Source organism: Lutjanus erythropterus, chromosome 22 (assembly GCF_056507025.1).
Source record: "Lutjanus erythropterus isolate fLutEry1 chromosome 22, fLutEry1.hap2, whole genome shotgun sequence".
In the NCBI taxonomy this organism is placed as follows: domain Eukaryota; kingdom Metazoa; phylum Chordata; class Actinopteri; order Lutjaniformes; family Lutjanidae; genus Lutjanus; species Lutjanus erythropterus.
In genome coordinates, this window is record NC_139338.1 from 27,637,177 (window position 1) to 27,650,558 (window position 13,382).

Here is a 13,382-nt window from a genome sequence, read left to right on the forward strand (position 1 = left end):
TGAATCAATTTGATCAAAATGAGTCCAATTAAAAACTGAGTCTGTGGGTTTAAATGGGACTAAAGAGAAGGTCTCACTATAAAGACTGTTTTATTTGTCATTAGTGCTCACATACAGTAAGTGTTCCGATTAAAATAAGGCCCCTGCAGTGTGTGTGTGTGTGTGTGTGTGTGTGTGTGCTTTAAACAGCATCTACTGGTCACTAACAAAGAGCATCAGGAAGCCATTTGTTCCTAATGAGCTCTTAGCGTCGGCTAACTCTCTTCTCACAGGGTAATTTACTTTGTAAAAGCTCTTTGTGGTTTTAAATGTATAGTTATTTTCTCAAACCAGCTGGGGTGGAAGAGGTACTCACATACTTCACGTAAATGTATAATAACATTTCCACATTAAAAAACACTAGACTTATGTTATATATTTTGTCGAGTCTTGCATTTAAATTGTCCCAAATGCTTCAATGTTCAAACCACTGATAAAGATGAACGACACATACAGCATCAGATAACTAATTAACACCAAACTGATCAGAAATATAAACATCAGCATGATGAGAACTACCCAAAATGACAGAAACCATCATTGGGAAACATTTGTTTGACGTGTAGTTTGATTTGTTTTAGTTTGGCCCATGTCTGCTAACATAGAGGGGGCGGGGTTTAATTACCTATACTGCAGCCAGCCACCAGGGGGTGATCCAGATATTTTTATTTATGTCAATGGTTCAGAGTCTTTTCAAGGTAAAACTGGCTGTTTAACAAAGATCCCATGATTGCACACTAACTCATAAGATTGTCATATTATGTATTTTGTTATTTTTGATGTGAAAGAGACGCCTAGAGGCAGACATATTGTGCGTTTACATTAAAGTAGACAGGCTCAATATAAAACACTACATTGCAAGGTAACGTTCTGCTTTGAAACAGTTAAATTATCAGCAAAATGCACGCCATTATCAAATATAAATGTACTTATTTATTAGGCAACACAGGTCACTTTCAATATTTTATATTATTTTATTATTATGATTTATACATTCATGGTAATCAGCATTTTAAAGGTCCAGAGTGTGATCTCACCTGTCTCACAGCCACTGTAGTTTCAGCTACAAGCTTGGAAGGGGAGCGTGAGGGGAGTTGGTTGCAGTCACCACTAAAATACTTGGAACACAGAAGTTTGAGTTCATGTTGCAGATGTCTGGCCGTCATCCGGTTCAGTCAGTTTTCCACCCGTCTTCGATCTCTTCGCCACAGTCAGTGCTGTTTGTTTAATAAGGGGCGGGTTTGATACGATGACTGACAGAGGAACGTCACCGGTCCAGCTTTGAAAAGTCACACATTTTGATCGCAACACAGCAGGCGCACCAAACTTAAATAAGCTTGACATCTGTGCCCGAACCCGACGGGTTTGGGTCGGCTTTATTTATCACATATTTCGTTTGGGCTGTATTATAATCATTATTTTTATTATTAGTAGTGTCGCCCCTGGTTGCTGACTGGCATCAAAATGCAAAGGTTTTATCTGATTAGTTTTTACAGAGTGTTGTAATAACAGTGGACGGGTCGATGCAAACGAGCTCAACGTCTCAAATAGTTAAAAAAAATCTGTTTACACAGCGTCACCTGAGGGCAGTTTGTTCACATCAAAGTCGTGGGTGGGAGAGGTTCATTAAGAGGGCAGAGCTTTCTTTAAGGGCAATATTTACCCAGCTTATTAAAGACAAGTATCTCAGGGTCGTGTTCATGAGCGAGGGTAAATTGGAGTGATGAATGTAGTGATGCAGGCTTTGTTCTGAACTGTTCTAATGAAGAGGGAGCTCACCGGTCGATCTCGGTTCCAACCCTCTCATCTGTTGTCATGAGCTTTGGGTACCGACTGAAAGAATGCAGCCGCGTCCAGAATGAGATTCCTCTGTGGGGCGGCTGGGCTCAGCCTCAAAGACGGGGTGTAGGAGCTCAGACGTCCTGAGGGAGCTCAGAGTAGAGCAGCTGCTCCTTCGCATCGAAAGGAGCCGGTTAAGGCGGTGATCAGGATTCGTCCGGGGTTCCTTCTCTCGGAGACTTTCTGGGCACGTCCGGCTGGTAGGAGATACGTGTTTCAGAACATGCTGGGAGGAGGTAATATATCTCATCTGGCTTGGAGAGACCTCGGGATCCCCCAGGAGGAGGTGGAAAACATTGTTGGGGAGGGGGAAGTCTGGGAGACCTCGCTTAGCCTGCGATAAGATCCCTGGATAAAAGATGGATGGATGTGAATGCAACAATAGTCAGTCAGCAAAGTATTCCTGTCCTGTTTTATGTCCATATGAATGTTTGAGGGGAAGTTTGTTCTCGCAGTACGCTCACATTAACACTGTCCAAACAGGATGCATGTTCTGAGCCTGATGTTCTTTGATGGAACAGACACCGCCTGTATGAACATAAATGTTTGTTTACGTTCTTGTAGACGTTCTTGTCTTCCCTCTTTTGCACATAAGTGCGTAATTGTGTATTTAGCTGTGAACGCTGTCATAACATGACACGTAACATGAACAGCGTTACTGTGAATGAACACATTCATTGTGGATGAGCAGCTGCTGCATCCGCTGCCGTACGCTCTTAAAGATAAGGGTTCCTAAAGGGTTCTTCCTAAAGGGTTGATGGTCGAGGGTTCTTTCTAAAACTAGGGGACCTATTAAGAACCCTTTCTTGATGAAACCATTGCAATATAAAAGGGTCTGTCAAGGGGGGTTCTACTGAGAACTTTTTTTTTAATATTCCAAACATTTAATCTAAAACCCACCCAGGGAGTTCTACCAAAAACCCTTTAATAATCCAAAGGTTTTATCTAGAACCCACACAGTTCTAGATAAAACTGAGGAACTCAGTCCAAAGTTTTTTGGATGGAACCTTCAGTCTTATAAAAAAAACCCTTGATGAACTCTTTCTTCATCAAAGGGTTTTTCAGAAGCAAATGATTCTGGATAGAACCTCACCGCTTTAGGAAGAACCCTTTTGGAGTGTAGTTATTATCTCTTCCCGAGGTTCTCTGTTGTAATCAAAGGATTTTAAAACGTAGACGTAATTTTGAAACTTCAGTGGAAAACAGAAAGACCGGGGATGTGTTTTACAACTCCTGAAAATTAAATGATCATATGATTCTGCTAATAGGAGAACTCCAAACTTCTAACATCATTAGCAAATAGGTTCTATTCAACACTTGGACCATAAAACATCAATTAGATGGGCTCTAAACCAACTCATCTAATTTTTATGGGTCTGTTTTTGTGTTCAGGTCCAGTTGCTCTCAGTTTCGTTGGGTAGAAATCTTTTTTTTTTTTCCCTGCAGTGCTGAGATACTCCCACATCATTCTGTCTATTGTGCTGCTCTTCAAAAAAACCACTTATCTCCTTAAAATCAACTTCTCAGGAACTGTTTGAGCTCGGCGGTGATGCAATTTGGGGATAATCAGTCGTTTTTTAAACTGCTTCACGAGTCTGGATCGTTTGGGGAGTTCACGCCAGCTGTAGAGTATTTTTCAGCTCATCTGAAAATGTAAAAAAAAGAAAAAATCACTCCACGCAGTTTTCACTGGACAGCACATTTAACCTCCCTGCCTCTCTGAGAGAGACAATAACCCTCAGCCACTTCCAGCTGACTGATGCTCGCCGGCTGCCGCAGCTATTACACTCTCGCTTTCTGCTCCTCCCTCGCTCTCTTCTAACCGAGCCGGTGTCTCTCGCTCCATTTCCAGCTGACTGATGTTGAATGATCATCGCTGACCATCACTCTCTCCCTCTAATGTCTCTCTATCTGATAACCGAGGCAATAAAACTCAATCCAGTCCCAAAGACCATTACTGACATCACTCTCCCCTCTCTGCAGCTTACAGTGGCAGGTGCCATTGACGATCGCTGTGGGAAATGCATCCTCTGTTGGTTCAGAGAGCCTCATCTGGATCAACAACAAGACAGGTACGCTATAAAGCCTGTCTGCTTCCAGTGCTCACACCATGAAATACTCATTTATTGAACATCGCCCTAAAAGTTCTTTTTAATTGTCTCGTTACACTTGAGATAACTAGGCGTTATCTTGGGATTATTTTGTTGTGTTAACAGAGCAAAATGTCTTATGATCATGAATTAATTATCTCATTATCTCCAGATATGTGATTTGTGCTTAATGGACTAAAAAATGCAGACTCACAGGTATATTCCTTTGATAGAAAAAAAAAGCTCTGCTCAGTGTTCTGTCAGCAGTGGGAATAAACCTCATTCTCTTCTTGTTTTTGAGAGCATCTGTATCTGTTTATGAAGGTTTATTCTGTTTTTTCTTTCAAAATAAAGCTCTTTCTGTCTTTTTTCCTTTGTATGGAGAAAAAACTCATTCTGGTTCAGTTTTTTTTAGGAATAGAGCCTATTCTGTCTCTGTCTCCCGGAGAATAAATCTCTCTTTTGTGCTGTTTTTTGAAAATAAAGCTAGGTCTCCTATGGTTTTTAGACAATACAGTTTCTTTGTTTGCATTAGTTTTTAGGAAATATTTATTCTGCCCCTGTTTTTTGGAGAGTAAAGCTCTTTTTTCTTAAGTTTTTGGAAGAAAAAGAAAATCCTAGATTGCGATTTTTGATGAATAAAGCTGGCTGTTCTTTGGTTTCTGGAAAATAAAACTAATTTCAGCTCTGGTTTCAAAGACGATAATTCTGGCTTGTTTTTTTTTTTGTTAAAGAGAGAGTAATGAAGAGATTAAATTAAAACATTGGAATATAAAGAGGTTCCTGGTAGAACCACCAGGGTGGATTCTGGATGAAAGCACTGTATATAATATGATCTTGGTAGAACCCCTTAGTTGGGTTCTTGATAAAAAAAAAAACCTTGGAATATAAAAGGAGTCTTGGTAGATCCCCCTGCTGGGGTACTTGTCTACATAGAACCTCAAGAGGGGGTTCTGCGTGGAATCATTCCACTATAGAAGGGTTCTCTGTGGAGCCTCTACTCCATGTACCTTTTTTTTTTATCCCAAAGGATAAATTAAAAACCCACCAAGCCTGTCAAGAAGAACCCTTTTGGAACCCTGAGTGTAGTGTGTGTGGTTATTATCTCTACCAGAGGTTCTCTGTTGCAATCGAAGTATAAACTGGTTCAATTTTGGAGAATAAAAACTAATTCTGTTTTTTTTTATGGAACATAAATGACCTTTTTTTCTGTTTTAGAGAATAAAACTCTTTCTGGTTGTGTTTTTTGGAAAATAAAGCTCGTTTTGCTTCAGAATTTGGAGGATACAGCCAATTATGGTTCTGTTTCTGAGGAACCAAGCTCGCTCTGATTGTGTTTATTAACAGCTGTTGACGGGTGTTGGACTGGGTTCTGGTGTGACTCCTCCTGCCCGCAGAGCGCTCGGTGAAAGGAGACAGTCTCCGAGTTCAAAACTTTAAGACAGTTTAATTTCAACTGCAGGGAGGGAAGTGAGGAAGTGGGCCAGACTTGGGTCAGCGGCTATTTTCCTTGTTTTCCTCACCTGGTTGTTAGACAAAGTCTGAAAGATCCCCAAAGCTGTTCCACTAAAGCTTACAACCTAATTTTACAGCCTCGGAGGATGTTCTTGTTTTTCTGTGAGAGGCTGTGATGCCACTATAATCAACACAATCTTTGCTTTCAGTGTGACGGTGTAAAAGGTGGTGTGGATCATGGAGTTTATATTTAGTTCTTTCCAGTTTTTAATGTCTCTGCTGCATTTAGTTTGGTAAATGTAGCACATGTTCTGTTTAGTATTTATACCAAGGAGAAATAAATGCATCATAGAGTGCAGTTTAATTTTCTTTGTAAGTTATTCTGTTATCAACTTGCAAATAATTCATGTCACTGGCAGAGGAGGGACCAAGTTATTGTTTTGCGAGTCATATGCAGCGGTGGAAAGAGTACTGATGTTTAATGTTCTGCTGGTATAATTTTTTTCAACTGGAGCTCAGTCACGTAATGTTAGTTCTTCATGGTTCAGTCCTGCAACTTGATTGGATGTTGTCAGATTGGTTCTAAACAAAGTGGATCTGGTGAATTAAGCGTCGACTTTCTTAAAATGAATAGCGATAATTTTACCCGATTCAGGGAATGAGGACAAATAACCTTAATCCTGGATTCCTGGTTTTGTTTGGGGAAGGTGTCAAGTATTTTCAAGTCAAAAGTCCAGGTTAAGTCACGAGTCATCGACGTGAACGTCCACGTCAAGCAGCACGTTGTTTTTGAATTTATCAGGTCAAATCTGAAGTCATCAAATTTGTGATTCAAGTCTGACTCGAGTCCACAAGTGTGATTATTGGACAATTCATGATCGTTGTATGATGGCAGATTTGTACATGTAAAGTTCAAAAACACTTTTTGTAAAGTATCAATTAAATTTGGTTTTACTGCCTGTGGTGTTTTATTTTATCAGGGAGTAACTGTTGACTTATTTTTCCATTTTGTCTCAGAGACCCACAGGATTGGTCGGATGGATGACAAGACCTGGTTGCTAGGCAACATCAACCAGACAGGCTACTTCAGAGTGAACTATGACCTCCAGAACTGGAAACTGCTGATTCAGCAGCTCCACGTCAACCCTCAAGTACGTCTGTCTGGCTTTTCTCTCGTCCTGTTTAACTCTGTCTTTGATTTCCTCTGTCTGTCTGTCCGTCCGTCTGTCTCACTCTGTGCCTTTCTTTCTGTCTCCCAGATCATCTCCGTCGGAAACAGGGCAGGACTTATCGATGATGCCTTCAACCTGGCCAGGTGGGTCTTTCAGAAAATAGATTTGGTTTAAAATTGCCTTTTCAAAGACTGATGGCTGGCCGCACACAGTGGAATGGACAGTTCGTTCTAACAGAGGAAAGTGGTGGACAAAAGATCTCTGTCTGTCTTTCTGAGAGGCTCATCTGTCACTCAGCCCGTGAGACACCTGGACACACAGAGGGAGAGTGCAGCCAGGCTGATCCATTGTCTCTGTCTGTTTCTGTTTGTCTTTAATTGCCTCGCAATAAGGAGCGCCTCTTTGTTGAACAGGAGTGATGATGTGTCTGCCTCCTTCAGATATGTCTCTTTTGATGGACTGAATTTGTTCAACGGGCGGATATATTTCAGGGTTGTCGTCATCCGTTCAGCCGAGTCTCATGGAGGAGGTGGTTTTGTGCTGCTGTACATGTAGTCTGGCAGAGTCAGCTGAGGTTTATAGAGTGTATGCAAGTTCAGCTAAGACCTATGGATTTCCGTACACACATTTACATTCACACCCAAGACGCCGGGATGGAGCTTTGCCAGCGGCTGATTCCTACACATCCGCAACCACTAGATAAGTGCAACTCGGTCGCTCGAGGATTAACACTGTTGACTTGCAGCAGAGGGTTATCCTGAGTCTTTTCCCTTTTTTTTTTTTTTTTTTTTTGCACAATCTCCAACACATGTAGCAAATATGCCGCTGCAGCTGCCAAAGGGAGTTACTAACCTGTATTTTATTCTCATATTTTGTCCATTAACACCATTTATTTATTCACCATTTTCAGTTTAAAGATGTTTGAAATGCAACCTCCAGTAAGAACAGCAATTATAGGGGGAAACAAGCTTTACACTTCAGTAGCTTTGCAGAAAACTTTAATGAACTTTGCCTGGAACTTTGTCTTGAGGAATAAAGTTGGTTTTGCTTCAGTTTTAGAGGAGAAAAGGGAATTCTGGGTCTGTTTTTTGAGGACAGAACTCAGAAAATAAAGCTTTCTTTCTATCACTTTTTCAGGAATACAGCTCACACAGCATTCATTTTAGAGTAAAACTCATTCTGGTTCTCTTTAAGGAGATTAAAGTCATTTTCACATCTGTTTTAGAGAATAAAACTGCCTCTGGTTGTGATTTTGGAAAATAAAGTCAGAAAAGTCAGGAAATCCGTATAGGTGGATCCGTGAAGGCTGGATAGAGTTGAAAGCTACAACTTGTGCGCGCCTTCATTCATAAATAAGGCCCCTGGGTGCCACTCCTATAAACATTAGAATGACGGACATTTCTTGTAATGTTTACTGACGCTTAACCAGTTAAATTGTGAGATTTCCAACAAGCTTTAAAAGGAGTGAAAAGAGTCGGAGTGTGTGAATGAGCTGAGGGAATGAGTAAATGAGAGAGTTTCATGTCGGTCACGTTCTGAAGCAGAAATAAATAACCATCAAACACTCAGCAGATCATCATCCGATGCTTTGGAGTTTTCAATCTCTTCTCCTCCTCTGCTTCTCTCTGTTTCATTCATTCGTCACATCTATTCACACGTCGGAGTCACACGGCAGTAAATACAACAGGATGACTCTGTTGTTGATTTCTCATGTGTGACGACGGCGATTCAAATGTCACCATTGGTTTTCTAATGCGTCATCAGTCTGATTTACCCAGTATTAAAAGTTCTGAGTCTCAATGACGCGAGACGCGAGTTGTAAAAGGGACATTTAGCTCCTAGTTTTGTCTCGGAGTCTCACTCCTCTGGTTCTGTAGTTAATGGAGCTATTTAGTCGAAAAAAGGCTCAGTGTGCTTGCCATTTGGAAACTTGCAGATACAAATCATGCTGTTGCATTCACTCCTACAGTATTGCTTAAGCAGGCAGATGAGCTAAATCGAAATCAGGCTGCAATTAAAGCTGCAAGCAGCATTGAACGTGCCCTTGCACCCTGAACGTGTCAGGGGAGATGCAGCCGTGAGTCTCGTTGCCAGAGGTACATCAACACGACTCTGGCCCGGACATGTTTCCAGGCTGGGAAACTTGGAAAAGATGCAACAGTCTGGGGTTGTGATACAACAACTTCCTGTTTCATGGCGTAACACTGACATTTGATGCCAGAAAGTTGCAAGCTTTACAGTATAACATCGTCAAGGTTGTAAGATTTTCCTGACGTCATTTCCTGTTGCCAGTAGGTGGTGCTATGACTATGACTCAGTATTGGCATGTAGATGCTTTCAGACCAGGACTTCAAATGTGAAGTTTGAGGCAGATTGGAAAATGTATATTTGAGTTAAAGCAACTTCCTGTTTCATGGTGAAACATTAAAGTTCAACACCACACTGTGGACATGCCGTTCGATGGAAAAAAAAACATTTAAGAGATAAAGATGGTTTAGCATCATGAAGATCCAGTCTGAAGTTGGTTTGAAGCAGTTCTTCGCTTGTCTTCCATGATGGTGTCACTCTCTGCTTCTCCTAACTCCCAGCCGCCACCTGCTGTAGGTGATACACTGCTTACTGCTCAGTACCTCATACAACCCCACCTCAGGAAAACAGAAGTATTCCTTTAAGCAAGACGCTAAAGCTATAAGGAGCCTGGATTACACTGTGGCGTCCCAAAGCGACAGAAGCACATCTGGCTCTGCGAGATGACCGTCCATGCTGCTGCATTCAGAGCAGACTGCCTGCGTAAGAGCGTTGTGTGAAAAGAAACTCAAAAACAACCTGAGAGCCAGACGGAAACTCTGTGATGAATGAGCGATCAGCGAGGCTGCAGCCTCGGAGAGGGAGGTGGAGGAGTGTGTCGTTCTTCATCGTGATGTGTTCAGCCCGGAGCTTTTTGAGCACTGTAACCAAAATCGACTCTGACACCGACCCTATAGCTCAATCTACCCCCCTCTCCCTTTCTTCTTCCTGTACCGCGCTCTCCCTCAGCCATCTGTCTACTGTCATGTTGAATGAGCAACAGCTAGAGACTGCGCCGCCGTCCTCTGCTCCAGTGTGTGTGTGTGTGTGTGTGTGTGTGTGTGTGTGTGTTTGAGCGTGTGTGTGCTGATGAGTTAGGCACTCAGCAGGAGGTTTCCATCCGTACAGAAAAAGAAACACAAGTACAGATCCATTAATATTCACGCTGACAGGAGAAGACGCTCTTACTTCAGCCTTCATCTGTCACCATGGTAACGCCGAACATCACCACACCACATTAGAAGAAACAACGTGGTGGTGGTTTTGTTGCTGATGTGGTGATCTTTGGGGGGTTTCGTACTCCTCATAGTAGTTCAGAGAGATTTTATTTTAAAGTTGTTATCGTTGGACTTTCTACCAACTGCTAACTGCTGTGAGTTCTGCTGACTGTCCTGATTTAATGCGCTAATTAAATTATACTCACAACCATTGCATTGGGGCAAGTGCCTCCAGAAATGCCCCATAATTTTGTACGACCTTGCAGTTTTGTGCAATCGCTGCAATTTTTCCACAAATTTGACCAACAATCTTCGCATCCAAAGACTTGTACCAATCATAGCAGTCCTTTGTTCAAACTTCACACGTGTATGTCTCAATGAAGCGACTCAATGTTTTATTGTTTACTATATTTTTTCACTTTTATTTTTTCATTCTGTCGCAGGTACTGAAAAGAAGACAAGATTTGTTATAGTCGTTTAACTTACTCCCAAAATTTCATTTAATAAAACACCTCAAAACATTGCAGCGTGCATCACAATTTTTAGAGTGAGAGGTTTTTATTGTGACGTTGGCTGCGCTCAGAGCAGACAGGTGTCTGGGAAGTTGTCTAGTGGCAGTAAATGTACAGTTTGTTCATGAATAAACACTGCAGAAGAAGTTCACGAGGTTCCCACATCAGGTTTCTGCGGGTGAAGTGACAGGAGAGCGAGCTGATCTAACTAATTTGATCTAAATAATTTGAAAATCAGTCGGTGGGTTTGAGTAATTTTTTTTTTCAAGAGGAAAAAAAAAACATTTAAATTCTCCGCTTCAGGTTCAGGGGTCTGAATATTTTAATAATCATTAGTTGCTGCTCCAAATGCAACAAAGAAGTATTCATGGTCTTTTTTTCATTGTAATTTGATTTTTTTTTCCTTTTCTCTTGAACTGAGTGTGCATTTATTTTTTCTCAGCTGATAATTTTGTAAACTCAACTACCATGTTATGATGCACATAATTGTGCACATGATTGTCTCTTGCTTGCGGTCTGGTCAGGGGGCTGGATTTGTTGTTTTTTGGTTTCAACTCATGAAAAATGCGAGCAAAAACTAAAGTATTGCATTTCTATGTTTTTTGAGTGTACAATATGTTCATATTGTTGGTAGAAATTATGGATCAAACTAAGACGATGCAGCTCGTGACAGCCATATCTGGGACAAACAAATCAGCTGTCAGCGCTCACTTGTTCTTGTTGTTGTCGGATGAAAAGCTCGAGAACAGTTTGGTGTGTTTGTTCGGTACAGAGAGAGGTCCTGGGTGTGTTTAGCCTCGTTTTAGCACAAAGACTTCAAGCGGGGAAAAAAGCTGCTCGCCGACACAAAAGTGACAAAACGCCCAGATGTTGTTTCAGCATTTTTCTCTGATTACCAATCATCGATTCCACTCTGAGAGATCTTTAATCTCCGAATTCATTTGAGTGATGCCGATTCTTCCTCTGCTCACAGTTCGATTGGCTGAAGCCTGAGCAATTCACACAGCGCTTAATGCTGATTGGTGGCGGCGGGACTGTGTGTGTGTGTGTGTGTGTGTGTGTGTGTGTGAAGCTAGTTTAGCAGTAATAAATGACTGTGTCTCTGTGAGTGTGCACTTAAACAGTGATGGATGTCGCCTGTGTGTGTGTGCACGCGTGTGTATTTATGTGTGTGTGTGACCGCAGCAGTCCCTCGTTAGCTCTCCACTGAGCCTTGCTAATGGCTAATGGACAAACAATTAACTGGCCCTTAACGAAGTTAACGAGTTAATGAGCTCGTTAAGTCTGCGAGAGAGAGACACACACGTACACGCGAGCACATACACACACAGACTGTAAATGAGAGGGAAAATTGAAAATCTATAAACTCTGCACCTTCCTGCTTCTGTGTGAACAGAACAACAGTTTCAAGCTCGGTTAGCGTCTCCAGAGCTGCAGCAGCTCTGTTCTGAGACTGCAGCTGTGACGAAGTTCAGAGGTGAACAATCGCTAAGTAAGAGGGTTTATGAGGGCAGGAATGAGGAGGGCTTCACTGCTTGAGCGCAGATCCGGGACGGAGGGGACATGTCCCACCCCAGCTTTTAAAAAGACACAGTTGTAATTAATAATTTCAAAATAAATCATGTCATTCAATGACATCACCCTCGTGCTGATTGAAGGTCCGGTTTAGTTTTTCAGTCTAGGAATCTCCAGTGACCAGAACAGAAGATCCTCCATACTGCTCATCAAAGTCTCCTAAAGCCCCGACATGCACCTGTGACGTGATGGTGGACCATTAATTGGTTAACTTGCTGATAAATTCAGTTGTGAACCTAATGCTAAGCTAACTGGTAGCTTTATATTTTCTGTACAGGCATGATAAGGTCTTCAATCCTGCTTTTCTAACTCTCAGAAATAAGAATATTTCCTCAAAGATATTCCTTTAAAGGTTCAAAAAATATTAGAAGTAGAGATAGAGGTGCTTTTTCAGGGTTTTATTTCAGGAATTCAAACTTTAGCACTTCTCACAATTTGAAGCTTTTCAAAAAAGAGTGTTTTAAAAGTTCGAGTTCGAGTGTTCTCAGGGCTTGTGAGATTCTTAATGATGGCGTTCAGGAGCTGGAACAGATAAACGTTTTTTAGGCAGTGGACAATGGAGAGAGACAGATGGTATTCATTATAGATCGCCGGACTTTTCAGATGCATCTGAAAATTGTTGCCTCTCAGGATTTTTTAAAAGAAAGCAGAAAAAGACCTTCACAGAACAACAAGTAGACAAAAGGAACACGCTTTCTGTTATTTTGTTGTTTGTCATTGCCACGACGACGACGACTCAAACTAAAGCCAGTATGAAGCGTGGCGTGACAGTGGATGTCGAGGAATGGAAAACACTGAGGTCCAAATAAACAGGGAAACAGATTGATAGCTGGATGCTGTTGCCACGGTGACCACTGCAACCCCCGAACCCCCCCCGTGCCTTCGTGTTTGGTCCCCATCACTCGTTCGGAGCGGTGTAAACAGGAAGTCTCTGTGAGCAGGGTGGATTATGGTAATTTCTCCGAGGCCAGGTGCATGATGGGAATGGAGATGAGCGTGTGGAGGTTGGTGGAGTCGGATATGAGGCAGATTATGGAAATACGAAGGTCTGGAATTTAGAGTTTCCTCGGCTGCTCAAAGACTTAGAGAGTCTTATCTTAAACAGATTAAGGTCCAGCTCACTCTCTCAACCTGTCTGCACTCTGAGCAATAAAGGTGCTAACTAGAACCATAAAGTGTTCTTCAGCTTGTCCCCATAAGAGAACACTTTTTGGTGCCTGGTAGATCATTTTAGAAAGGTTCCACTTAGAAATCTTTCAGAGAATTGGACCTAGAACCCAACATAAAGGCTAATATTAGAACCATTTGTGAAAGGTTCCCCACTATGAGCCACAGGGAGAACCTTACTATGCTTCAATGGCTCCACCCACAAGTTTATTAAGGATCTCAACAATCCTTGAAGAACTCTTTCTTTCG

General features: G+C 41.8%; 1 protein-coding gene across 1 annotated transcript in view; it reads left to right on the forward strand.

Moving 5' to 3' along the window:
• The window catches only part of LOC146307053 (thyrotropin-releasing hormone-degrading ectoenzyme-like), a 196,880-nt gene that overhangs the window by 163,745 nt on the left and 19,753 nt on the right, over positions 1–13,382 (forward strand). The window contains exons 11-13 of the mRNA XM_084711463.1: positions 3,862–3,950; positions 6,441–6,574; positions 6,683–6,738. Coding sequence (XP_084567589.1) covers positions 3,862–3,950; positions 6,441–6,574; positions 6,683–6,738 — 279 coding nt within the window. The remainder of the gene's footprint in view (positions 1–3,861; positions 3,951–6,440; positions 6,575–6,682; positions 6,739–13,382) is intronic.